The sequence below is a fragment of the Dermacentor albipictus genome, chromosome 2, assembly GCF_038994185.2.
Source record: "Dermacentor albipictus isolate Rhodes 1998 colony chromosome 2, USDA_Dalb.pri_finalv2, whole genome shotgun sequence".
Classification (NCBI taxonomy): domain Eukaryota; kingdom Metazoa; phylum Arthropoda; class Arachnida; order Ixodida; family Ixodidae; genus Dermacentor; species Dermacentor albipictus.
Window position 1 is genome coordinate 1068440 of NC_091822.1, and position 26265 is coordinate 1094704.

General features: G+C 44.1%; 1 protein-coding gene across 3 annotated transcripts in view; it reads right to left on the minus strand.

Annotated features, from left to right (window-relative positions):
- Nucleotides 1-3203: 3203 nt before the first annotated feature.
- sea (mitochondrial citrate transporter scheggia) overlaps nucleotides 3204-26265 on the minus strand; it is an 88306-nt gene continuing 65244 nt past the window's right edge. For 2 of the 3 annotated variants that reach the window (XM_070533403.1, XM_070533402.1), the window contains exon 7: nucleotides 20416-21802. In XM_070533403.1, coding sequence (XP_070389504.1) covers nucleotides 21688-21802 — 115 coding nt within the window. In that variant the 3' untranslated portion in view covers nucleotides 20416-21687. Of the gene's footprint in view, nucleotides 15949-20415; nucleotides 21803-26265 lie in introns of those variants that run through there. The other variant, XR_011511934.1, reaches the window with a different exon arrangement.

Consider the following 26265-nt stretch of genomic DNA (forward strand, 5'->3'; position numbering starts at 1 on the left):
ACTAGGGGAGCAACAGGAGCTGATGTCACGGGCAGGCAATGCTCGTGTCAGAATGCAGAATGCTGTCTTGGCTTATCCACCAAGTCGATTGAATCGAGTGTTGAGGTTGCGCCACCATTCATCGTTTTGCAGCCAAACGAACATACTTGCCTCTGGAGATTATGCTGGAGACCCCTAACCCAAGTGCAAGCATTGTATGCGCTGTCGCTGTTGGGACAGCATGACAGCGGCTGTGTCATTACGCCTCGAGCGTCCACATAATTGCTACTGCAGTAATAAAGAGTACCTTGTTCTGTAGGCCCATTTATCTGTTCCCTCCACAATTCTGAGAATTCGCTGTTCTATGAAATTATGTCTGGAAATTCCTTGAAAATTTCTTGCATGGTACACTGCAGCTCATACCACGAAGTAGGTACATGTATTTATTGATTACACGTTTCGCGCACAAACTATGGGACAATAACATCTAAAGAGACAGACACTAGCACAAACTTTCAAATGAATTCTACCAGCGGGTGGGCTGAAGCCTACACAGACAGGACATGCACCAGATGACTAGTGACAAGAAAAGAACATTAAAACAAACAAGTTGATTGTAAGTGACACTAAAACATGCAACATGCAGTGAAAAAAACCTAGATATGCTCGACACGACAGGCAGAGAGAACACCACAGTCCTAGATCTCTGCACTGGTCATCTTGTAATCATCTTTCACTAGTGTTGCCAGTATTTCATGTAGTACTTCCTTTTATAATGTGTTACAAGTGATTTTTTTCTTTTTTCATTGAGATAGCAGTTATAGGGACATTCTAGGCGAATTTCCGCTGTCGCCGCGTTGTTCCCTACAAAGTCCAAGGGCAATAAGACGGCGGCTGAGCACTGTATGCTGTGGATGTGAGGGGGAAAGTGTGCGAGGGTGAGCAGAGAAGTATGGTGGTTTGATCAACGCCTCCTCTACAGCAGGCCTGTGCACTCTGCTTTGCGACGTCATGCTACTTGGACCGAACTTTCCATTGCCAAGCTCAGCGTGACTGCGGCTTACTTGGGAGCCGTAGTCATGGTGGCGTACTTGGGGCTTACCGCGGCTCACTTGGGAGCATCCTCATCAGATTCTATGGCTGTCGGGCAAGGTAGCATGATGTCATGGATCAAAGCGCACCGGCCTTGTGCTATCTAGGAGGGGTTGCTAGATCTCACCCACGCAAGGGTGAGATCCATCGTGCGCTAGGCAGCAGGAAGGGGGGAGGTTCCACTCTGGCAACTCTGGCCGCAGTTGCATATGCAGCGGCTGCACAGGCCCTATCTTGAGAGTAATCTACGGTGGCTACAAAGTCTAGGTGCACCAAGGACTGATGGCTTCCTTGCCACTTAGTTCACATTGAAGCGAGAGGTAGCACAAAGCTCAATTTGTTCACTACTCCTGCTGCTTTTCCTCAAGCCGGCGTTCTGACAGTCAGTGTCTGTGGTCATCGAGTGATATCGGTTCATGTTTGCATTTGCACACGCGAGACTACGCTTGTTAACCATTTAGCCCCCAATCTATAGCAGTAGTCGTCATGGGAGGTTGTTCCAATATTGCCAATGACGAGTCGCGCTCTTTCAGCCCGACATTGTGCTGCTCCCACTGCCAAAGACTAGTTATTGTTGAGGAAAAGCTGCCCTCAAGAGCAGCCTTTCGCACAAAGAAAATAAAAACTTATTTGGAACATTTAGATACACTTTCTAGCTAGTTCTCCACATAGTCACCGCTGCGATTGAGACATTTGTCGTAGTGTGGTAGCAACATTCCTATACCCTTGGCACAGAAGGCTGTGCTTTCAACCAATTGTGTACGCTGGTCTGCAGCTCGTTGTCCGAGTGAAACTCCTGTCCTCCTAGCCAGCGTTTCATTTGAGCGAAGAGAAGGTAAACAGAGAGAGCAAAGTCCAGGTTGTACGGTGGGTGATCAAACGCTTCTCACTGAAAACACTGCAGGAGCTTCTTTGTTGCAGCTGCACTGTACAGCCGCGCATTGTCACAGGAAGGACAATGCTTGGTGACAACATTCCTCTTGGCTTGTTCAGAATTGCCTTTCTCAGATGTTCTCAGAGCCATGCTGTATGAGGCTGCAGTGACGGTCATGCCACGTTCTAAGAAGTTTACCAAGAGAACACCATTGCTGTCCCAGAACACAGTAGCCATACACTTTCTGCTGGAGAAGGTTCATTTGAATTTCTTTGTTTTTGGAAAATCAGAATCCATCCACTATTGGGATTTCTCTTTTGTTTCCTCAGTTTCGAAACAGACCCATGTGTCGTCCCTTGTGACAATTTTCTTCAAAAAATCATCATGGTAGTGGTGGAGAAACATTAAGGCTGCACCATTCGCTGCGTTTTGTGATTGTCAGTCGGCATCTTGGAAACCTACCTCATGAGAGCTGACCGTGAAATTTTGGGAAATGAATCACTCAACACAGAAATTATGAACCAATGATTTTCTCAAATTGCCCGATCCACCCGCTGAACAAAGTCGTTGGTTGACACTCGTTTCCTGCCCGCCTGCATCACGAACGTCTGTGCATCCTGCTTCAAAGTTACTCAACCATTGCCGCACTTTGCTGTCACTCATTAAAGTTGTACTGTACACAATACTCATTGGTTGAATTTCGTCTGCATTGCACCCATCAACATGCAGAAATCGAAAGGCAGCATGCACTTCACACCTAGCAGGAGACTATTTTTTGAGCTGCGTTTATGCGTGTACTAGGGACACTGTGCAACATATCTGCACACAGCATTATCGGATTTTCACTGTGCTTTTCATTTCGAGATTGACTGGACCTTGAAAAAAAAAAAAAAAGCTTGCAGAAAAAATTTTGACTAAATATAAAACTTAGAGAGTGGTACATTTTTCTGGAATCAATATGGGGGTTAAAGTGTTAATTTAATTAGTAAGCAAATGTTTACAAGTTTATATGGCTGATACAATTACAATCCTTACTTCATATAACTGCCTAATAATTTGCTACTACAATCGAAGCTTTGCCTTTCGGGCAAAAATGACATTCGTGCACATGGAACATGCAGGAATATAAATGCCGACTTTTCTTGTACCTAGCGATGCACACTACTAGCTATTCCCTTCAGCTGTTTTTTGCAAACAAGAGCCCGTCTCAATTCTCATGTCAAAGGATGAGTTATTGACAGACAAGATATAACACCACTTATCTATTATGAGCTTTATTTTCTCGTCAATGCTTAGACACAGCCTTTCTTCTCTTTTGTACACAGCATGGAGACATACACTAGCACAGCAACACCTTGCGAAGTGCACATGCATCATAAGTAGCACATTGTGCACCTGGAGAAGTGTCCACAGATTTATGGACTGCAAAGCATTCCTATCGCCGAACATATCTACAGAGTACACACATAACACTACTACCACCACTAAGCCAACAGTATTTTGGAAAAGCTCTGTAAACCAAGTAACCAAACATCTTAAAAGTGGAGATAGACAACTATTCTGCTATAAATGGTAACAATGACAGATGCAGCAACAACTGCCTTCTCAATGCCGAACACAAAACAGCAGCACCATTAACACAACAAAACATGTCATTCACATGTGTGCACAACACATGTTCGTAACAACAATAATGAAAAAGAAAAATCAGAACAAGTTATTGCATACACAGCTTGTGCAAGGCCCAGAATGTTATTGGCAACCAAGTGACCGTGAATAATACTGCAGTTTTCCACAAAAAACTTCTAGTCCCATCCTGTGTTAAACTGTGCACAAAGCACAAACTAAGCTTGCCGAGAATTCACTATTGCAATCTATTGCTAACAATCAGGACTTGGAAGGTGTCATTGTTGAAATCTTTATGAACGTTTACAATTACAAAAACAATGTTGCACGTCGACCACCAGCACCAAGAGACCATGTTCTGTACAATCGAAAGGGTCATTATATTTCTTGCTACACTTGCAAGGCTTAAAACGAGAGACTAAATTGAACGCAAGGTAGATTTCAATGACAATGCAAAAGAACTAAACATGGAGAAAGGTGATGCATGACAGCACACTCTTGTGTTGTCTTCCTGTCTATGTTACCCTTTCACGTTGTTTATAAAGATAACCCAACCCGCCCAATGTTCAATTGTAAATTGAGTGAGGTTGCCACCTCAAATGTGCGATGTATTCAAGAGGACCATAACAACACAAAGAAAAGTGTGCAGTGTTACTTTTTGAGCTCACTTACGATGCCATTCTTGTAACACATGCTCTATTGTTATGAAAGAAGGCAGCACAATCATGATAATCTGCACTATATGAACGATGCTGTGCATCAGATGATAAATATGTGCAGGCTTGCGACTATTGAACAAGTGTTCAAAATTTACCTTGGTTGACTAGTGAAGTGACATTTGCCCCTTTTCTCCTCATTGCTGTTTGCATGTAATTACAAGCTGTGGTGGCTATCACGTTCGAATGTCCTCCGAGCAGGAGATCACAAGCTGTGTGATTTTCAGCAGCAGCAGCCATGCTACAACAGGAATAGAATGCTAAAACACTGGCGTGCAGACCAAGTTTTCTGTGGCCATTAAGGGAAGAAAAAAATGTTCTGGTGGTCAAAATTAGTACTACAATGTCTCTCACCATCATTTTTATTTGCTTATCCTACTGTCTCGTACAACTTTATAACATTGCCAGAGCACTCTGAAATAATATGCTGAAGAAAAGCTTGTGGTAAGATCAGAAATATTTCTTTTTATTTTATTAAATTTATTGCTTGTTCAAACAAACATTTTCAACCGTGTTTGAAGACAAATTTTTGGTTGCAGGCATTAAAGGGACAATAAAGGCAAATATTAAGCCAACCTAAAGTGATAGATTAGTGCTCAAGAATCTCTAAGGCATCAACATTAATGTGAACAGAGCCTTAATAATAGAGAAATTGGGGTAAATGCAGGACATGGTTAGAGACTCCCCCGGGACATTCAAGCACTTGCCCGATGATGAAAGCACTCCTCAGTTAAATTTTGTCACTAATACTCAACCATTCGTTGCAAGAAACATCCTTGTATTGTATTATAAGATTAAATAAAATGCTACTTGTCCAGTTCTATTTCATTTTTCAGTAAAAAGAACTCTAAAATGACCCTTGACAATGATGCGCTTGATCGAAAGGTTTCATTTTTGCCTGACGCCACGCCGCACACACTTTCACGTTACACTAGTTTCGTTATCGTGTGGTGCTGCGCTGGTTTTGCTGGCTCGCGAAACTCGCACAAGCTGCACGTAGCAGAGAATTCACCTTCCATGTGATGTTGCGGGATGCCTGAATGGTCTATGCCACTTGAGCAAAAAAGCAGCTGCAGCGGCGAATCCACCGCTCTGCCGTGGCTCAACAGCGACGTTTGTCGGGCAGAAGTTTACTCCTCACTGATAGCAGCAAAAGGTGGTGATGGTGTATGTGACGTCACCACACCCCCGGTTGGGTGGTGGGAGATGTGAATTTAGAGAAAGGCATTCGGGCCCTTCAGATGCAATTTTCTCATAAACTAAGTCTTTTCTTGGTGCGAAACAAATGTTGCAAGGTTTCTGTCATGGTATTTAAAAAGCCCACGTCAACTTAGTATTTGCCTTTAGTGTCTCTATAAGTAAACACTGCCAGGAAGCAACATGTGCCGATGCTCGTTATCAGGCTGTCCTCGTGCTGACAATGCCTTTGACAGCACGAAGCCATGCAGAAATGAATGCACCATTTGTGAAACTTGGGTATTTGTGAACAATGATAAAATTAAAAAAAAAAATATGAGGCTGCTGCCACTGACTGCAAAGATGATCAAAGCAGATCTAGAGCAGCTAGGTCTATAGCAGAATTTTTGGAACTGAGTACTTGCTATTAACATGTCCACGGCAGTTAATTCCCCTCGGGCAATTGTGAAAATCTGGATCGGTTTCCTGTTGTGTAGAAAATGTTATCTCCATGAAAAATCAATGAGGTAAAAAATTCTTGTTGCCCCCAAACACAAGAGTGGTGGGCACTATTCATACGAAGGTTGAAGAAGATGCAACATGACTGAACAGAGAGTTGAGACTTGCCAAGGTCTCAAAAAGTGTTCAGTAGCGGAAGTCTAGTAGAAGATGGCCAAGAAACCACCAGCTATCCAGCTTCAACCAATGTCGCAGAAGCAAACATGTGATGCCAACTCTCACCCACTTTTTTTTTAATGGTATGTTGTCAACACATTCTTGGCGCTCTTAAAAGAGTCCACTTTCAGCAAATACTCAGATGTAATGAACAAATCCTACATGACAACCAAATTAATCGCAAGTGGGCTCGACATTAGCTTTTAGCATGAATAGCGGCACAAATTGACAGTTAACGTCCACAAAAAATCAAAAGAATGGCTTATCACATGGGCAACAATCACGGACACAGCTTTAGCCGCGGACACCGGGGCAGCCTTCATGTTAAATGTAGGGTTTGTGTGAAGGAACAAAATTATGAATATGGATTAAGAAGTCTTACCTATTCAATTTAAGTTGCCAGTGGGTAATTTCATGTTCGAAACTGAAATATTTGTTCATATCCGAACATATTGTACAGCAGACATCATCACATAGCAAACGTAATGGCTGCTTATTATGGATGTGAATATTTAGCCACGCCGGCAACTTCTGTTATGAATAATGATTCTGTTGTAAGAGGCACTCCCACTGCATAAAGGCTCCATTTACTGAGAAGATATGTGGAAGAACTGATATTTTTTGTGATAACTAGTAAAGGGTGCTGTATTTTGAGACTGCTCGTAGAAAACACTACGTGGGGAAGTTTAGTGCTACTGCTAACTGCTTTCCCACACGATCATTAATTTTCAGTGTTGCCTAAATACTATATCCCCACAATTACCTCATCCTGTTAGACCACAATGATGCCAGTTTTGATTCATCCCTCCAGCAGAGACTGACATTGTTCAGCAAATGCCTGTAACCTCTCACTCTCACGCAGAAACGTCCCGAGAATGGTGCCTCAAAGCTTCTTGATTTCAAGTTGTCCTTTTTAGGCGAGCACATCCATTGGCAATATGAGCCCTGCACTAAAGAACCCCTGCTGCCTTTTGCATCAGCTCATAGTAAATTCGTTAAACGCGCATTGTTCAAGCATGCTTGAAAAACGCCTCGCTAAAATGCTGTTACCACGCAGTACAAGAGTTTCAACTCGCAGATAGCTTGTTTGAAGGCTGTTGGCTATCCCAGCAGCCACATTGTTTCTGTTTCAGATACGCTGCATTGGAAGCTGCAGTCTTCTGATGCACCTCCCGGCCCACGTGATGCTGTTTGCAGGAATCTAGCAGTCATCCCATACATCTACACCATCTCACATAAACTAAAGGAAATTGGCCAAAGGGCGGGAGTTTCGGTCGTTTTTTCCGTGCCCCACAAGTTATCCCAGTTATGCGCAAAAACCAGCACTGTCAGCAGACAGTCAAAATTTTACAACATTGTACACAGAAAGGGTTTCGTAGAATGCTCAAGAGGAGTAGAGTATAGCATACTTATTTCCTGCAGACAGTGTTGCGGGGGACAAACGGGAAGGTGCTTAAACGCGAGACTACAGGAGCCCAATCAGAAAGTTCAAAAAGGGAGAGAAGGTTTCCTTGAGATCCATTGCTCCCAATGTAAGTGTTAGCCACTCTTTGGAAAACCATACTAGCAAGGCACAAGCAGGAAAACACGAGACTCATCATTGAGTCACCAGCTATCGCAGAAAGCAACTGCGTCAGAAAACAATCCATAGCATTGACCGCTAAAGAATTTGCATTCCTGGGGACTGTCTGTGGGAGACCACCTTAAGCCCTGCTCCGCCATGGTGCGCTCTTGTCTGCTTGTGACAGCCATGTTGTCTTACATCAAGTGCGCAAGAGTATACATTCATAACCTTTTTTTGTAATAAACACCAGTTGGACGCTGCACTTGTCCTTGTCGTCCTTTTGGCTGCCCTGTGTCTACTCTTGCACTAGTCGCTTCAGAAATCCCCACAAAGCCAGTGTATTCAGTGCATCATTTTTGACACACTAAATTTGATGCCTATAATAAGTCCGATTTGTGTGCTAATAACCCAACATAGAGCCCATAATGGCATTTTCGATGTGCTGGAGGGAGTTTTCAGTTGTGGATAGTTTAGCAAATGAATTAATGCACTAATTACTTTTAATCAATTAATTCATTCACTGCTATCTTCGTACCAATATTACTCTCCCTGGTAAGAAATAAATGTGAAGTTTAGCCTTTTTTTTAACCTGAAGTGGTGTGTGGTTCCAATTTTATTTTTGTAACTGCTGTAACTGTTCTGATCACAAAAATTGTAATGAACTGATCGCTTTTTCTCACAAGTTGCCTAGTTTTCTGAAATGTTGCAAATGATATTTTCACATAAATGAGCTACATTCGCCATACATGCTCTACTGAAACATTTTCTTGTACATTGTTTTAAAATGTGGTGAAACAGTAAATTTTATAATCATACTCGATTCTATTCAAAAGTCTGATTATGCAAACAGCCCTATTTAAAACAGGAGCAATAAGGACACATGTTTTCAACAATCATTCACATGTTCCTGCAGATGCAACATCACAGCTTTGCAGAGCAACTCCTACAAATGCATGCAGATTTGTTCCATGCCATTTGACAAAGCACGCCTTTACTACAATTGACTGTCACTATTTCAGACTCCTAAGAACCAGAGCTAGTACTCACAAAAGTCCTACAGTAGACTTCCATTAATTCAACTCCACGATAGCTACAGCATGACAGATGCAGACAAAAGGAATAGAAGGGGACGCAATACAGCACTGGGTAAAGCCACCGAGTTGCCTCATGCAATTACGAGGGACGTTCCAAAAGTAAGTTTTGTCATTTTTTCAAAGAGGAGATGGTACAACAGATGAAACAAACCATTGCCATAAGAATCCACAACCGTTGTTGGTTCAACGACAGAAAGAGCATCAGTTGGGGAGGAATGACACATGCGCAGAGCGCTGAAGAAGAGAGTACCAGCTGAACGGCATGCCCGAAGCTATTCGAGTACAAATCGCAATGGCAGACAGACGTGTGCTGACACCGTTGGTCTCGCCAGTGGAAGTGCGTGCCGTTATCCGGTATGAACGGACATCTGTTCCCTGCATTGAATGCTGCACCCTTGGGATGTCACTTTCAAAACAATGCTGAGGTGCAGCAGGCTGTGCTACAATTCCTTGCATTGCAGGGCACCAAATTTCACTCAAGTGGTTTCTGCAAACTGATTGCACCCTACGACATGTTTGAATGTCGGCAACGACTATGTGAAAAAATGATGCCAAGGTGCTTTTTTTGGGGGGGGGAATAAAGTTTGTGTGAAAATAAAGGATGAAACTTACTTTTGGACTGTCCCTCATAGTTTATGTTGGTTAGTAAGCCATAACATGTGTACCATCGTTGAAACATGCACCATCTGTGATATGAAGGTTACTTTTGATTGTGTATTTGTGTATGCCAGTGGGGGAGGGGGGGTTGCATCATGTGATGCGCGTTATATATTGGATGTTTTCTTCCAAAAAGCTTCAGTTGCTAGTACAGTGCTGTACTGCGTCCCCTTCTATTCCTTTTGTCTACGTCTGTCGTCCTGTAGCTACCATGAAGTTTTACCAACTCGTCCAATTTTCTATTTTATTGAATTCAACGCCAGTCAATTGGGTTTTTCGGTTAATTTGATTTTGACCAAAGGTCCTGGGCCCCCATGCATTTCAATGGGCCAAAAATTTTTATTTCAATCCTAAAATTGGGCTTTGCTGGATAGTTTGAACACGAACAGTCGGCATGCACACGCCCGAGCCCTGTAGTGACCCCTTTACTGGCAGCGTCTGCTTTGGCAGAGCTTGGGGGACAATGAATGCATTGAACACACATCAACACCCACTGAAAACACCTATTTTCAGTCTGCTTAAGGAAAATTTTTAACCAAGAACAGTAGACCACAATGTCTAATTACTGTATTTACCCGATTCTAGCGTACACTTTCTACAGAGCAGCTCTCAGGTGCCTGTTTTGTGGCGAGCGTCGGCATCGTACCTCATAACCAAGCGAATGATGAAAGTGAATGCGCAGTGCAGCGGGAGATGGAAGACTGCAATAGCGAAGAATGTGTGAGGAGCGTATTTGATTTGGGAGCGTATTAGAATCGGGCAAGTACTGCCAAATGAATCAGTGGTGTTCTGACGTTTTCTAATTGTTTTGATGTTTAATTTAACCTGTCGATAATAACTCAATTTCATTGGTCCCGTCAGCATTGATTTGATGGAGGTTGACTGTGGAAGTGTCTAGCTACGCTCTCGCTATTACTTCAATCATCATCATGGCTGGCTTCTGCTTGAAGGTTGGCCAATGAGGAAAGACTCATGTAAGAGAAGCTTTGTGAACATAGGCACTGATTTTTGTATTATCGAAAGTTGATATCTCAAGATATCTGAAGTTGATCAAACAAGTGGTTTAACTAAAATTTTTCAATTTACCTGCATTAATAAAGATTTTGAAGAATTGCAAGTCTCAAGTGTACTTACGTAAAAATACCAAGCAAAGTGGAAAGAATAAAATGAAAGTGGGAAATGCAGATGTTGCAGCACATGCAAATAGAAATGTGCGCAATCGATAGACAGTATCTCACTATGCCATGGCACGTATTAGCAAATTGATTATCATTATAGGTTTGCCTGTGACATCAGGCACCAAATGCTTAAGTTGACAAGCTCTTGGGTATTGGTGGAACTGGCTGCGCATGTTCTGACGACTCGGAGAACATTATGTGGTGCAGCCACGTAGCCAGTTAAGAGAAAATAGAACAGTTGTGCTTCAAAGTGTTGTTTTCACTGGCTTTACTTAACAAAAAATAACAAAAACATAGACGTTTCGCCACCTATGCGGGTGGCATCGTCAGTACACAATGGCAACAAATGAGAAATACATCCTATTTATCTATGAAACTGCCGTAAACATCCGGCAGGGGGCCACGGTTAGAGTTACATGAAGATTGATTACGACGGATGAACCATGATTCTACGAACTTTCTTGGGCCCCATCGGTGTTCCCGTGCTAGTGTGGTTACATTGTTAAAATCAAACATGTGTCCCTTTGATAAACAATGATCTACCAATTCTGTCTTGGCACGTGTAGCATGGGTGGCTTTCGTAGCATCTCTTAGATGTTCCTTGATACGGGTGCGACGTCGCCGCCCTGTCTCGTTTTTGTTAAGTAAAGCCAGTGAAAACAACACTTTGAAGCATGAGTTCCCCTGGCTTTTGGAACATTTTCTCATAGAACAGTTGTACCAAGGTTGCATTAAGGATTCAAGTGAATACAAGTAATCATTGTTATGACAAACCAATCTACGGTAAAACCTCGTTAAACCATACTCGCTTAAACAGTAGTTCCGTTTTAAAGGTAGTAAAGTCAAATCTCCGATTCCGGCCATTGAACATAATGTGTTTTGTGCCCGCATAAACCATACCAGCTTACTGCGTACGCATCAGTTAACACGCAGTGTTTCCACTTTTCGTCGTGCAAACACGGTAGTACGCCGTCCCCATCGGCCGGCCTGGCAGAACAACAAGCCTCAGAGATCAGAACGGTCTCCAGGCGCCTTGTGCGTGAAGTCATATCAACATATTTCAACGCCGTGCCAGAGATCGCTGTGGCGTCATGCAAGCAAGGACTCGCATTATTGCTGAAGCTCGAATTATTAAAAAAAAAAAAACGCCGGGTGCTCAGCGTAGAGGAAAAATTAGACATTGTTCGTGCTATCGAACGTAACACGAAGAAGTCGGTGCTGGCACGCGACAGGGATCTGCTGTTGACTACAGTGTGAGGCATTTGGAATGCGAAAAAGTTGCTTGGCGGCACTGCTGCAACCGCGAAGAGATGTTGGCTGCAAGGTTAGACTTTTGCCATCATTGTCTCTGTTGTTGCCGAAGTGTCGCCTAGCGACATTGATGAAGGCGACACAGGAAGTGACAGCACGGGCGATTCAGGCCCGACAGTGGCAGAAGCTGCGCGTTACGTCAGCCTCATGAATATTGCAATCGTGGCGACGAGAACAGCACCCCGCAAAGAAAAAGGCACCCACGATTCCTGCAACACTACCGAGCCCGTGCACAGAGAATATGCAACGCCAATGAGGAATCGGCCATGCGAGTGTTTGCTGAGAAGCGGGGGCTGGCCAGAAAGCTGGCTCGCAGCTTCAGTAAGTTTGAGGCTGCGGTCATTGCTGTTAGGCCGCCGTGGCATCAAACGAAAATAACTTTTGTAACGCGAAGTGAATAAATACTGCATGTTTCTTCCCCTTTCATTGCATCTCTCCGAGTTCCATTTACGACAGGTAAGTGAGTGATCTCATGCTATTTCAGTTAAGCAGTACAGTAAAAGCTCGTTAATTCGAACCGCAAGGGGAAGCCGCTTCAGTTCGAATTAACGAAAGTTCGAACTAACGAAAGTGAAGGAGAGCAACAGTACACTGCAATTTGGAAGCAGTAGGGCATGTCAGAAATTTGGCGTGTCAGAAAGTGATCAAGTCGAAGCTCTGGGTCCGATTGTGCCACACCACCGATGTCCACCGAAACGAACGTTAGCCGAGGCTTAACACCATCACAATGAATCGTGAGGGCCGATACCTCCTAAGCTGAAAACAGAGGTGCACAGCTGATGAAGACTGCCGAGACAAAAACGCTGAACATGTGAAGGTGGCGAAGGCCCTGATTCGTTGGTTCTTGATTGCAAGCGCAGCTGCGACGTACTTGATTCGCTGTGTTTTGGCGCTTGCCGTGCCATCTCCGCACATTAGCAGCAGTACAAGATTTGCAAAGCCTCCGAGATTCGCAACGGGCTAGAAGTCTCGGAGGTTGCGTAGAACGGAAAGGCGGCAGCCGCCGCTGCCTTCTGGCTGACCCCGCGTCCGTTAGATTTTTTTCCGATTTTGCCTTCTCTCGCCGTTCTCTCCGTTTCAGCGGCAATACAGCCTTGTGTGTAGGCAGTAGGCGTGTTTCTATGGCCGTGTGCCAGGCGAGTGTAGTTCGAATTATCCGTGAGGGAACCTTCTCGCGTTCGAATTAACGAACTTTCTTATACATAGACTTCTGTGGAGCTTGGCCGGACCAAATCGTACAGTTCGAATTATCCATAAATTCGAATTATTGAAGTTCGAATTAACGAGTTTTCACTGTACTACCGTTTAGTACATACTTTTTCCAAGCTCTGGCCAACTATGGTTTAACGAGGTTTCACTGTATTAAATTATTGATTATTATATATTATTGATTATTATTATGAGATTATTGATGATGAGGTGACTCTTGGTTGGCTGTGCTCAAAGTGACACAAAAGGCAATTTTCAGGTGAAGCTATATGGTTTATTATCTCAGTGTCTCCAATGCATCACTTTTATCTATTCATATCAAAGTATTTCTGTTTTTCTCTCTCTTGACAACACTGATTTTGTAAGTGTCAAAATTAAGGGTGTGTGAATACCGAATAGTAGATTTTGAATTGACTATCGAATCTGACCAAGAAACAAGCCGAATGTTGAATCGAATATCAGAAATTCTAACACAAGGTTATAAGCTAAGAAATTTTGTGGAAAAAGAAAAGGAAAAAGATTGTGCTGCACATACTCGGGAGCCTACTCACATTATGAAAAAAGAATGTTAAAAGCTATCAGTAGCTTAGGCACCTACGAATCAAGATGTATAGTACGGCTGACACTTGGAATACAATATTAGTATGCCAGCGTTAACTCTATTCATGTGAGAAGGTCTGGAAAATGTGTGTTCTTTTTTAATGTAGAATGTCTGTAGAGTAGAATCAACTGTTTTTTCTCTATGAAGTTAAAGAAATAGTGAAGTTATGTTGTCTTGAATACCAATGAGGTTTTCAGTTTATTAGCAGGCCGTACTGTGCTTAATGTCAATCTTTAACTGCTTGAAAGTCTTGCTTTCTGGTTTCATTCCAGGAAACTTCTTTTTGTTCAGCTTTATCGCAGGTGGTTTTTGTGGGTTTTCATTAGCTTGTTAAGGCCAATCTGTTCAACAGACGGGATTGTGCATCCACATGGCTCAGCACCGCATCACATGGTCATTGGTGCAGCACGGGTAGACTGCTATCGGTGCCAACGGTATAGAGCAGGCGCTTTTTCACTGGGAACTTTCTCCGCTGCCTGTCGTAGGTTCTCAAATGAAGAATCCCATGGCAAGTTCACACTATGCCACGACTGCCAAAGGTTCTTGCTACTTAACAGCAGTGCGCTTGCATCGAAATAAGACCACTTAATTTGACCTAATCGGGACAACCAAAAACAGTCTTTTTTCTGCTCAAGGGATTTACCTGCAGCACAGCTGCACCCTTTTTTCTCAGCGTCAGCATTGGTGTTTTAATTATAAAAAAGGTACCATAAGTGTGAGCATGATTGTGTACTGATGAAGATGTTACCCTGCTTTCCAACAGTTTCCATGAAGTTCTTCACAAGGAAACAAAACACAACTTGTGATTCGTTTTGGGGTGCCTCAAGAAAGACCAGATGCTGTGTTTTTTTATGTGCAATATTACCAAGTGTTTTAATTCAGTAACCTCCATCTCATGTTCGAATTGCCTTGTGATATGGCACACGCAAACGTTGAAAATTGTCAGTGTGCTTTATTTTTTCATGACCTAGCGATGCAGTTCACTGCGGGAGTTTTGTCTCACTGACAGCTCGCTTGACTGGAGCTATAAAACAATGTGCCATTAACACGCAATGGCCGTCTGTCATTAGCAGAGTGACTAGAAACAGACACACTCCACACAACATGCTTATGCAGTGTTTAGATGGCAAAACAGCCAGGTTACAGCAGACAACATTCGGCCACACTAAAAGCATGTATCAATCAGTCAACCACAAGCATCACTCCCGATGTGGCCTGTTGCAATAACGGAATGTGCTGCAAACAGCAGCCTGACATTTTAAATTTAAGAAATGCAGCAGTACCACACAAAGCTTCGCTGAAAAAAGAAAAAAAAAAGGGACTTCTTTTGACAGGTATATAAAAATATATCTCTTTATAAAGTATAAAACACTAGAACAAGGACTGTTGTGCTGGACACGCAGAGAGGAGAATTAGATGACGCAAACTACCGACTCTTGCCATCACAATAACACAAGTACTGTAATGCCATGCTGCAAGCTCAGGCTCTCTCTTTATACTAAATACCAGCTCACCAAAGTTGTGCAGTAGCAGACTGCAGGGGTGGTGGGAAGATTTACATCAAACAATGTGGGCCTAGCACACGCTGTGTCGCAGTATGTTTGCGTCCTGGTGTACGGCAACTCGGCAACAATTTCATGAAAAAAGAAAACGATGAGCAGTCATCAGAGCGAACTAAATTAAAGATGCGAGTCATGGTGGCTTTCTTGCTGACACGCTTGACAGGAAGCCTCTGCAGCATCAGCCCATGTTGCGCACGACGAAACAAACGTCCACGACCCCAAACGATTGAGTCACATGGAGTGAAGCCACTGCTCTGTATCAAAGGTGCATAAGAAATAACTTTGGCGCTTTGCAATAATTGAGCTGTACAGTAAACTGCACAAGCGAGTGTCAAATTATAAGATAAACCAGCTATCTATACAAGCATCATGGATCTGACGGCAAATATGCACACGACAAGAAAATGTTCATACATCTGGACACAAATATCTCCCTGCACAAGCCTGATGTACCAGTTACAGGAGTGGAATTGCCTTGCATGGTACGAGAGGCAACGTGGTAAGTACTATCTGATACACACACTATGATTGTCAAGCGCAGTATGACTGCACAAAGAACCTTGACAAGCAACTTCCTGTGCAACAGCAGTCCTCGCTCATTGGGTAGGCTATGGAGCATCCTCCAAATGGACACCTGCACAAAAAAAATACACCAACCACAAAGGAACAGGTGAAGTGTCATTACTCTGTCGGCATCATTTTTTTCTGTTTGAGTGGATGTGTGTGCGCGCATGTGTGTGTGCCAGCGTTCCATCTTGACAAATGTGCTTTGAAATGCAAACATATGCACCACAAGAAACCCACAAAAATAAGCATTTATAAAAACAAATGAAACACTAAGCAAACAAATGCTGCTGTACTGCTTGCTGCAACAGAGACAGGACCTAGACTATTTTCGACGCGATCCAGCCCATCTGTTCTTTCACATGTTATCATTGCGGCGTTTTTGCACGTGAACAGGAATAAGTGGAAAGCATCAACACAAAGGCTGCAGATATGTAATATAATATCTTGGAAATCACCGGTGTGTGAAGTGTGACCACATTTGGTTCACACTTTCAAGGAAACTAAATGTGCCAGTGAAAGCACCACTCTCTGCTTCCAGAGTGAGCAAATGTGATTTTCAAAATGCTAAGAGCTCTCCCCATTGTGCTTGCACATGTCACGGCCAGACGATGTTCTAGGATTTACTTCTCACCCACCTTGCATGACGCCATACCATACCAAGTGTTTGTGCCATCCACTAAATGGCAACTGAAAGAATTAAATAACCATGCTACCACCAGCCCTAAAGCCTTGGCAAAACTGCTTTGGTGACATCCACTAGGTACTTATAACAAACAGCCAAAATAAAATTTAATTGCAGTTAGCTTTTAGGAGAGAACATGGTAGTCAATATAAAAAACACTATGCAACAAGAATGTCACGGTATTGGAGAAGGCCTTACAGAAGATCAACCGAGGCAAAACATTCATTAACAAGTGTCATTCATTGTGCAAGTGTCATTCACTCACAATGCTGGTTGTGGCACTTGTCATAAGTAAGCTCAAAGATATTCACACAGAGCACGGCAGACAAGAGTGCTCGATGAAAACTATCATGCCCAGCCGTCCAAGCTGTTCAATTTGTTTGTGGGTAATACTAAAGACAACTGCTAAGTGATTGGGGCATCGAAATGGACACTTCTGTGCTTCTTGACTGATCATACAAAATAACCATCAGCACCAAGGTTGCAACACTACTAGTTTATGTTTGTCTGCCATGGATCAGATAAAATGAGGAAACTCATTTCTGCTGCTGCCCGAGTTGACATAGTGTAGAAATGAAACACAGTGACATCAGCCTCTACTCTCAACCTGAAAACAAAGAAGCAAAGAAGATTGCTTCTGCATGTAGCCTTTTTCTCCTCTCTTACTAACAACCTGGAAATTTTCGAAACACCTTTCTCTAGGTTGCCACCCATTTTGCTTGAGTCTGAAACATGACATAAGCTAGTTAAGACTACAGTGCATAACAATGCAAGACAACTAGCAGCGATGTAAAACCAAAGTGAACAAGTTCTGATGGTTCACAAGTCTCATCATTCAAGCTGGAATGTACACTATGCAGCTCTGAAACAAAGTGCACTCTAAAAAAAAAAAAAAAAAGGTTTTTTTTCCCCCGAAGCTTCTAACAATACAAAAAAATTCAGTTCGTAAAGAACACAACACACAAAAAAGAAGCAATAAAAAAGCAGCCATTGCAAGCATGGAGTGATCAAAAAGCAATGTACAATTTATCCCATACAAACAGTGGCTTATTCCAAAGGATGATATTTAAAGACAAAAGCTAAGCCAAATCCCATTTTACTTGGAATGCTCTAAATGATTGTTAAAAAGAGGAATGCAGAGTGTGGACCATGGCCCTAGAATGTGCAAGCATTGATGTATAAATGAAAATAGTAAAGCAATAATGGCACCCATAGTGACAGAATGAAAGTAGGAATGCAAAAGATCCCCTGCTTCAATAGTGCTATTGCACCCACGCAAGTAAGAGTGATGAAGGTGTCAATAAACTGCCATAAAAAAGAAATACAGTAGAACCCCGCTGTTGCGTTCCTGGGTGCCGCGTTTTCCTGGCTGTAACATCGCTTTCGACTGGTCCTGGCATAGCTCCCACAGTAACCATTGCATCAGGAACCCCGCTGTTGCGTTGCAACTGTCAGACCGTTCCTGCATCATACGGAGTGAACTGCCACTCTGCACCGGCCTGAGTGGCCATGCTGACTTTTCATGTACAGGGGTGGGACTGCCCACCGTCATTCTGGAGCAACTTTTGAAACAAGTAAAATGCCTTTTGGAGCAGCTTGGAGCCCACTAAATTTCATTTTGGAGCAATTTGGAGCAGATAAAATTTCATTCCGAAGCAGATTGGAGCAAGGCAATCTGAATTTTGGTAGAATAATGGAATATGGAATATGACAGCGCACTTCGAGAACACGACGAAACACAGAATAAACTAACACGAAGCGCTTAGGGCAGTGATACGGTGCATGCTTTCCTGTAAAGCGGATAACATCAATGGCACTACGACAAGACTATATACTCCTGCCCCGATGCTCATGCTGATAGCGGAAAATGTTCTCAAATTATGCAGTCCCATCGATGCAGTAACATGATTTCCAAGACGCCATATGTCACCGCCGGCCCAGAGAGCCACTGTCAACCTTGGGCTGGTATAACATAAAACTATTCCCACGTGTTTTTATTGCGATAGTAATTATATGGACAGTCCAGGTGCATTCCTGCCATCAGCATCGCCGTGATGTTTCGCATGAATACCAGGGGCAATAACCTTGTCGCCGCGCGCCATATGCTGCATGTGTGAGTGAAAGCATGCAAAGATGAGCTGGCGATGGCTCAATCACGCATGTGCCAGGGAGGAAAGCGGGGAGGAAGCACGCTTTTGTCACACGCAACGTACCGAAGAGAGGGGGTTTCTACTATGGTGGCTACTGCGCAGGCCCTATTTTGAAAGCGATCTGTGATGGGGACATAGTGCGAGTGCTGATAGATTCATGTGACTGTTTTCGTCGCTTAGTTCTCGTTGAAGCGAGAGCTAGCAATTTGCTCGCTGCTGCTACTGCGCTTTCTCACTCCAGCGTTCTGACAGCAAGTTTTCAGGGTCATCGAGAGAGATGTATTTATATCTGCTTGTGCGTGCATGACGCTACGCTTGTTAATTTAGTTAGTAAGCGAATTTTTAGAAGTTTATACGGCCGATACAGCTACTATCCTTACTTTGTATGGATGTCCACTAACTTGCTATCGCAATTGATGCTTGGCCTTTCGGCCAAAACTGCAACATCTTATTCCAAATCCGGCATTAGCACTTCTTGATAGGTCAAAATGGCTCAGGCCTCACAGCCATATGGGCATAAAAACAGATTGCACTAGTTTTACCTTATACCAGCCCTGGGGACAGAGACGCCTGCTTGCTGAACTTGCTGAAACGTGTGCCTCCCTAATATCGCTCGCAGCGCCCTCAGCCTACTTTTTGTTATTTTGCGCCTCAGCTAGGGAGTGCCGCGCTGCTCAACCCACTCAACCGTATTCTGACGAGCTTTAAATAAGGCCGCCCTGGCCATTCTGACAGCAGCAACAACATCTGGGAGTAGCCCACAGCAAGCGGCTGGCCGCGCGCATACCAGCCGCTTGCCGGAAGCGCCGCAAAGTCCTGTGTTATAAGCGGGAAAATTACGAGAGACTGTGCAGGAGATGCCGTCGGCGCTTTGTGCAGCCTGTGAATGGCTGCACTCGTGTTCGGATAAAAAATTCGCTCGCTGTAAGCAGTCCTTGCCGGGGCATACATCCGAGGCCTTCTGGTGCTGTGTGCACAATTTCAGCCATTTTTCTGTGTTTGGCGCAGCTTGGCGTAAGAATTTGCATTTGTATCAAAATGGCGCAATTAGTGCAGGAGTCCTGCCCCGGTACATAGCTTAGTCTGGTGGCCTGACGATAGGACTGGCCACCCAAAGTGCCTGGCGTGACACCTATGACATGTTTTCAGTTTCCGTCAGCAAAAGCATGGCCTTTCAGATCCATATATGCTATCTAAATATGGTGTCTATGACACATTGTGGGCCTAATGTTGGTTTTGGTGCATACTACGTATATGCCAAAATATGTTCCACATAAAGTCCAAGGGTGATAACACCATTGCCGCACGCCTTATGCTGTATGTGCGAGTTAAAGCATGCGAAGGGAGCCAATGACTGTGGCTCAATCTCGTGAGTGCTAAGGTCGAAAGCGGGGAGGAAGCACGCCGTCTTCCAACACGTGCAAGGCACCGGGGGGAGGGGTGGTGGCATTGTACTTTGGCAGCAGCTGCGTACTGCAGGGTTGCGCAAGCCGTACCTTGAAAGTGATCTGCGCTGGGACCAGAGTGCACCCACGACTCATACCTCTGTGCATACTGCGCTCTCGCTGCTCAGTTTGCATTGAAGCAATAGACAGCACGAAGGTCACTGCACTCGCTGCTGCTGCTACGCTTCCTCATACCAGCGTTCTGACAGTGTGCCTGCAGTCATTGAGTCAGACGTGTTCATGGTTGCCTGCGTGTGCTGGATTCCTGCTGGATGCATGCTTGTTAATTTTGTTAGTAAGCGAATGTTTACAAGTTTATATGGACGATAAAACTACTATCCTTACTTTGTATAGCTGTCTACTAATTTGCTGTTGCAATCGATGCTTTGCCCTTTGGGTGAAACCAACTTTTTTTGAAACGCAAGAATTGAAATTGTGTGCAGTTCACCACTACTCTTATTTCTCAATTTTTGCCATTTCTCAGCTCTTAGATTTTTTGTGGTCCCATGAGAAACATATCAGCGGTGTTCTACTGTAATTAATTCGAAGAACATAGCCAAAGGGAGAAGAAGACATGCATTCTCGAGAAACAAAGAAGAAAATATAGGCACCACAAGAGGCAGAAGAGTTATCAAGGTTGCCAAGATGTTGTAAAATGATCACTCTTGGTAGATGCCAAAGTTAAGCAAACTTGGTACACATTCCTCCGCTTTCTTGAAATAAATTGAAAAAATAAAGAGAAGGCATCAAGTCATCCATGGTCAAATGCACAGGTGATACTTTGACGCAATCTCAAATAATATTTGTGAACTATCTAGACTACTATCCATCAGCTTTTCACAGATGCATCGACTGTTATGCACCAAGGCGAAGTTTACAGTGGTGTGGAAATGCAAAATTTACAAAGTTCTCAAACATCCTGTGAAGGAGCTGCTCAGTGCCCATATGACGAGCAGAAGGTTCCCCTGTCCGAGTGTAGGTGTAGCAGGCAAGCACGGCATATGGGGATTGCTTTGCACCACGAGCAGGTGCCCACAGTACCTGTGCCAAAACTACACGAGGCAGAAGGAGAGCTTTACACTTTTCATCTTTGACAGATGCCACGGACATCAAACAAATATCCGAAGACCATTGTTGAAACCTTGCTTGTTGAACCACACAACCAGAACGTCTTCTCAGATCAGGGCAGATACTGAGATGCAAGAGACAGCATGGAATACTCACAGTTAGCTAAAGAAGTGGACAAAAACAGAAGATAAAGCAGCATTGTACTAACAGCAACACTGCTATCTGCCCTTTGTAATAAACGAACATCTGACTCATCACTGAGTACTTGAAGCAATAAAAAACATACTGTTCATGTTTTCCCAAAGACAATGCAGCTTCATCCCTTCATGTCAGCACCACGAGGTGGATACTGTAACATTATGAGATGGCAACAGGAAGTGACACCAAGACCCCTGCAGTGTCATGTCAGTCAGGCTTGTGCTGTGTGTGAGTGAGTTTGCTCGGAAAGTGAGAAGGGCTGCTTAGCTTGTCGTCCAGATCTTGTTGAAAAGGTCCATGAAGGAGTCGTAGATCATAAATGTGATGGCTACGTCCAGGCAGACACGGCTTAGACGTGGAATTGTGCCCTTGTAGAAGCTGCAGCAAGAAGAAAGGAGAAGAACGCTTAGGGTAACACGTCTATAAAAACAATAGCAACAGTAATGACTTGCTCACTAAACCTGAAAAGCTCCACCAGAGAGTGACTACTGAAATAAGGCTGCAGATGGCACTTTATGAAGACGTCACAATATCACTGCCAAAACTGCTCAGCCGACTGACCGTATTCTTAATTGATAATTTTCACTTTAGCGTAGTGCAATGTTCATTGCAATGTCTAACCAAAATGATGGCGTTCTCTTAGTGCACTTGAGAATAGTACCCAAAATGAAAATGTGGGCCAGGGGACACACTTACCTCTTCATGACCCTGTATAATAGCATTTGCTTCTACTGACATGGCCAACCAATGCATGTGTTGAGAGTAACATAGCCAACAGTTATGAATCAAGAACACAACCACAGATTGTACGTTGTGCATGCACCAAGCTCAGAGGTGGCAAAGCAATGCACTGGGCATGCTGCAACACAGCATGGACAGCTTAGTCTTAGTATGCAAACAAGCTACCATGCTTGTTGCAAAGCATGACGCTTTCTACAAAAATCCCTTGAGAGAACTCCGGCACAGTGATTGTTCATCTACTATGAGAATGATCAGCAGTAGCGGTGTGCGAATAGCAAATAGTGGATTTAGAATCAAATATCAAACTGAATCAAGAAAAAAAAGCAAGCTGTATATCAAATCAAATACCACAACATTTATCAAAGTTTTGTGCTCACAAATACTGTGCTGCACATACCGAGGAGTCTACTTGCATTACATAACAAGAATGTTTCTAGCTATCAATAACTTAGGTACTTTGTATTTGAGACGCATAGTATAGTCTACTCTTGGGGTACACCGAGCTGGTATGCCAGCACTGACAACATCCGTTTGTATACAAAGGCCTGGAAAATATTTTTTTAGCGGTAGAATGTCTGTCGAATAGCATCAAGTGCTTTTAGAGCGCAGCTCTTAGGCCTCTGCTCCTGTGGTGAGCATGGGTGTGCCTCGGCGGCATAACTGAACGAGCGAGCACAGCAGCAAAAGAGCGAACGTGGAGTGCAGCTGGGAATGAAATACGGTGAGAGCAAAGAGAGCTCCAGGAGGAAAGCGGGGGGAAGCCACCCTGAAGCACCACCAGATGGCGCTCACATCAGCACAAGGCCATGGAAAAGAAACCTGCCATGAGTAACGACTGTATGTACCCGCATAATTTTCACCCTCGCATAATTTGTGCACCCCAATATTTAACCAGCTTTAAAAAAAAAAAAAAAAATTGCTTGCATATCCTGCGCTCCCCGCCCCGGCTCGAGCCAGCTCGTCGGCGCGCGCGCACTGAGAGTCTTTGGACGGCCGTGCCCCTCGCCGCGCAGGCGAGCGCAGTCATACACAAGACGGGCTGCGAGTGCGAAGTCCCTTCTTCCGAGTACTTCGTTGTTTTCTCTGGAAGCCCCCGAACTATGGTCCAAAGAATATTATATTCTAGGGACCGTACCCGAACTCGCAAACCTGTTCATGGGTTGTGGGAGCTGCTCAAGCATTTGCCTCCCTCTATCTCCCCTTCTCTGCCGGCATGAGTATAACCTAAACTAACCTAACCTGATGCAACAGTGAGCGAGCAAAGCATCTCGTCCGTTCCTATAAAGACAACCGGCTGTGAAAAGCAAACGCTGCACGGTTAAGCTTGCCGTGACAGCTGATAGGCGAAAACTACCGTCGTTCGTAATCTTCAAGCAGAAGACATTGCCCTAATTGAAGGTTGAAGGCCATATTCACACACGCGCCCAAGGAAAAAGGCTGGATGAATGAAGAACTGATGAATGACTGGCTCGACACTACCTGGGGTAAGCGACCAGGGTCCTTACTGCGACTGCCATCGCTGTTGTTACTCAACAGTTTCAAAGGCCACCTCGTGAACAGGATAAAGGAGAAGTTGCGGGACATGAGGACCAACCTGGCTATTATCCCAGGTGGACTAACATCTCTTCTGCAGCATTTGGATGTCTCCGTAAATAAACCCTTCAAGGACTACGTGCACAAGGTGTACGTGGAATGGATGGCCAGCGGAGAGCATGGGCTCACTCCCATTGGCAGAATAAAGAGACCATCACTAGAGACAGTCTGCGAGTGGATACTCGCAGCGCGCAACCTGGTTTCTCGCAGTATTGTCAAGAGCTTCAAGAAGGCCAACGCGCTCGACGGAACCAAAGACGATTCGCTTTGGGAGGGCGGTGACAGCGGCTGCGACGATGATTCCCAGTCGGCCCTCTCGACCAAGTGATTCTGACTAGACCGTGCATGACCGGATCTGGCTGGTTAAAGTATGTGCTAATTCTGTTAAATAAACAAGTACCCTTCGTTTGTGCTATAATTTATTTTCTTTTTAATGTATATACCCCGCGCGTTACTACATATTGCATGTTATTTCGGATGTGTTCGCGAAATCTCAGCGTAATTTGCGCACCCCTTTCCGGAGCTCCAGAACTGTGAAGAAAGTGTGCAAATTATGTGAGTAAATACGGTACTTAAGAGGAAAAAATGAAATCAGGAAAGAAACAATTTATGATAACTCAAAGGGAAGCTCATTAATTTTCGAAGAGAGATCAGAATGCCTTAGAACACATACTTATAAAGCGAGATATAAGGAGGAAGAAGAAGCATGTGCTTGCTGCGGTAAAGCTAGGGAAACTATGGAGCATGTTTTATTGGAATGTGAAGACGTCTACCCAGCGGTCGATTTAGGCGCCACTGGCCTCCTTGAAGCCCTTGGGTTCAGCAAGAGCAGTGGAAAAGTAAACATGTCCGCAATAGGGATTAGTAAGAGGCGATTGGAGGATTGGTGGAAGTAGGGAAACGAGAAAAAACAGACACACAAAAGCACAGTTTGCAATAGGGGATCAGAAAATTTGGTTGTGGGAGTTCAGTGTTTCTAAAGAAATTTTTTATTGTTTAACCTAGGTAGGACATTAGGCAGTATAATACCAAGAGCTTGGTGGCGCAACCCACTGCCCGGTTCCAAAGGGGACGCTCATAACATCCATCCATCCATTGGGCCGTGCAGGGGAAAGAAAACAAAGAACCAGAAAGCTCGCCTTCCCGCATAGTGTTTGCTGCAAGCATTTCCCAGCAAAGGTTACGGTTACATGAGCTGCAGTTGCCGGGAAGTGGCAAATGGTTGGCCGGTCTATGTCTAGCGCCGCGTTGTGGCCCTGCCAGTTGGTGCTGTGATTGGTGTGATTGTTCAATACAGTAAAACCCAGGTGATATGATCAAAGCCGGTACGAATTTTGGTGGGATATGAATTCATAGCATTCCCCAGGCAAAATACACTGCTTACAATACGGAAAACATTGTCTGTTCCGAACGCATTGCCACGCTGATACAGATCATGCAAATGCATGAGCAACAGTGGTGGCGGTAACCAAACCAGTGGAGTGACCAGTGCAGACAAGCCAGCACAGCTGGGCTGCGAGATCTGGGTGGGATCCACAGTTGCCAAGCAACCAGCTACATCACGCGGTTGCGCAATCTCTCATTGGTCCCTCTGTCGAGCAGACCAGATGATGGTATACGTGCATAAGGGAACGACGGTAGCAAGCGTACGAGAGCATGTCAGCCAGCCAGCCTTCTACAGCCCGCCGGTTCGTGGTCCGAGGGGTGGGACAGGCACGTACTTCCCCCATGCCGTGTTCACCTCAGTTTCTGTTTTCTTTTTTTCTTTTTACACGCAACACTCGTCTTCACTCAGTAGTTCATCACACACGCTTGAATGGTATTTGATCGTCTTGGGAGTTTGATCTATCTATGGCCAGCATGCCACGAAAGCCTCTGTCACTCAAGTAAAGGTTTAAAATCCTTCATGAGGTGGACTAAGATATAAAGAGAAAATGAACTGACCTTGCCAAAGAGTTAGGTTTAGCACCATCCATTTAGTGCATAATTGGTGGTCAGCATGACCAGAAAACAAACAATGTGCTACGATTCAGCGTCAATGCTAAAGAAGCAAAACCTGCACATCATGTGCAGCTTGAGGAAGATTTGTTATCATGGTTCGAAGAGGTGATGGCGGCGGGAGTGAACGTCAGTGGCAAGGTGTAACGCGAGAAGGCTGATGACATCGCACTCTCGCTTGACGTGAGGAATTTCCAAGCATCCGGTAGTTGGGTCCACCGATTTAAGGTGAGACATGGGAGTCGTCTACAAGTCTGCGAGTAGGGAAGCAAAAAAATAAATAAATAAATAAATAAATAATAAGAATGGACGAGGCCATTGCAAACAAATGGATGGGAACCACGCTGCCTTTACTCGTTGCTTGATATGAACCACGTGAGGTGTTCAACGTGGATGAAGCCAGTCTCTTCTATAACTTGCAGCCTGAGAAGAGCTTATGTTTTGAAGGCGAAGTGTGCCAAGGCAGTTAAAAGAGTAAGTAGCGGATTACAGTTTTGTTTTGCTGCAAT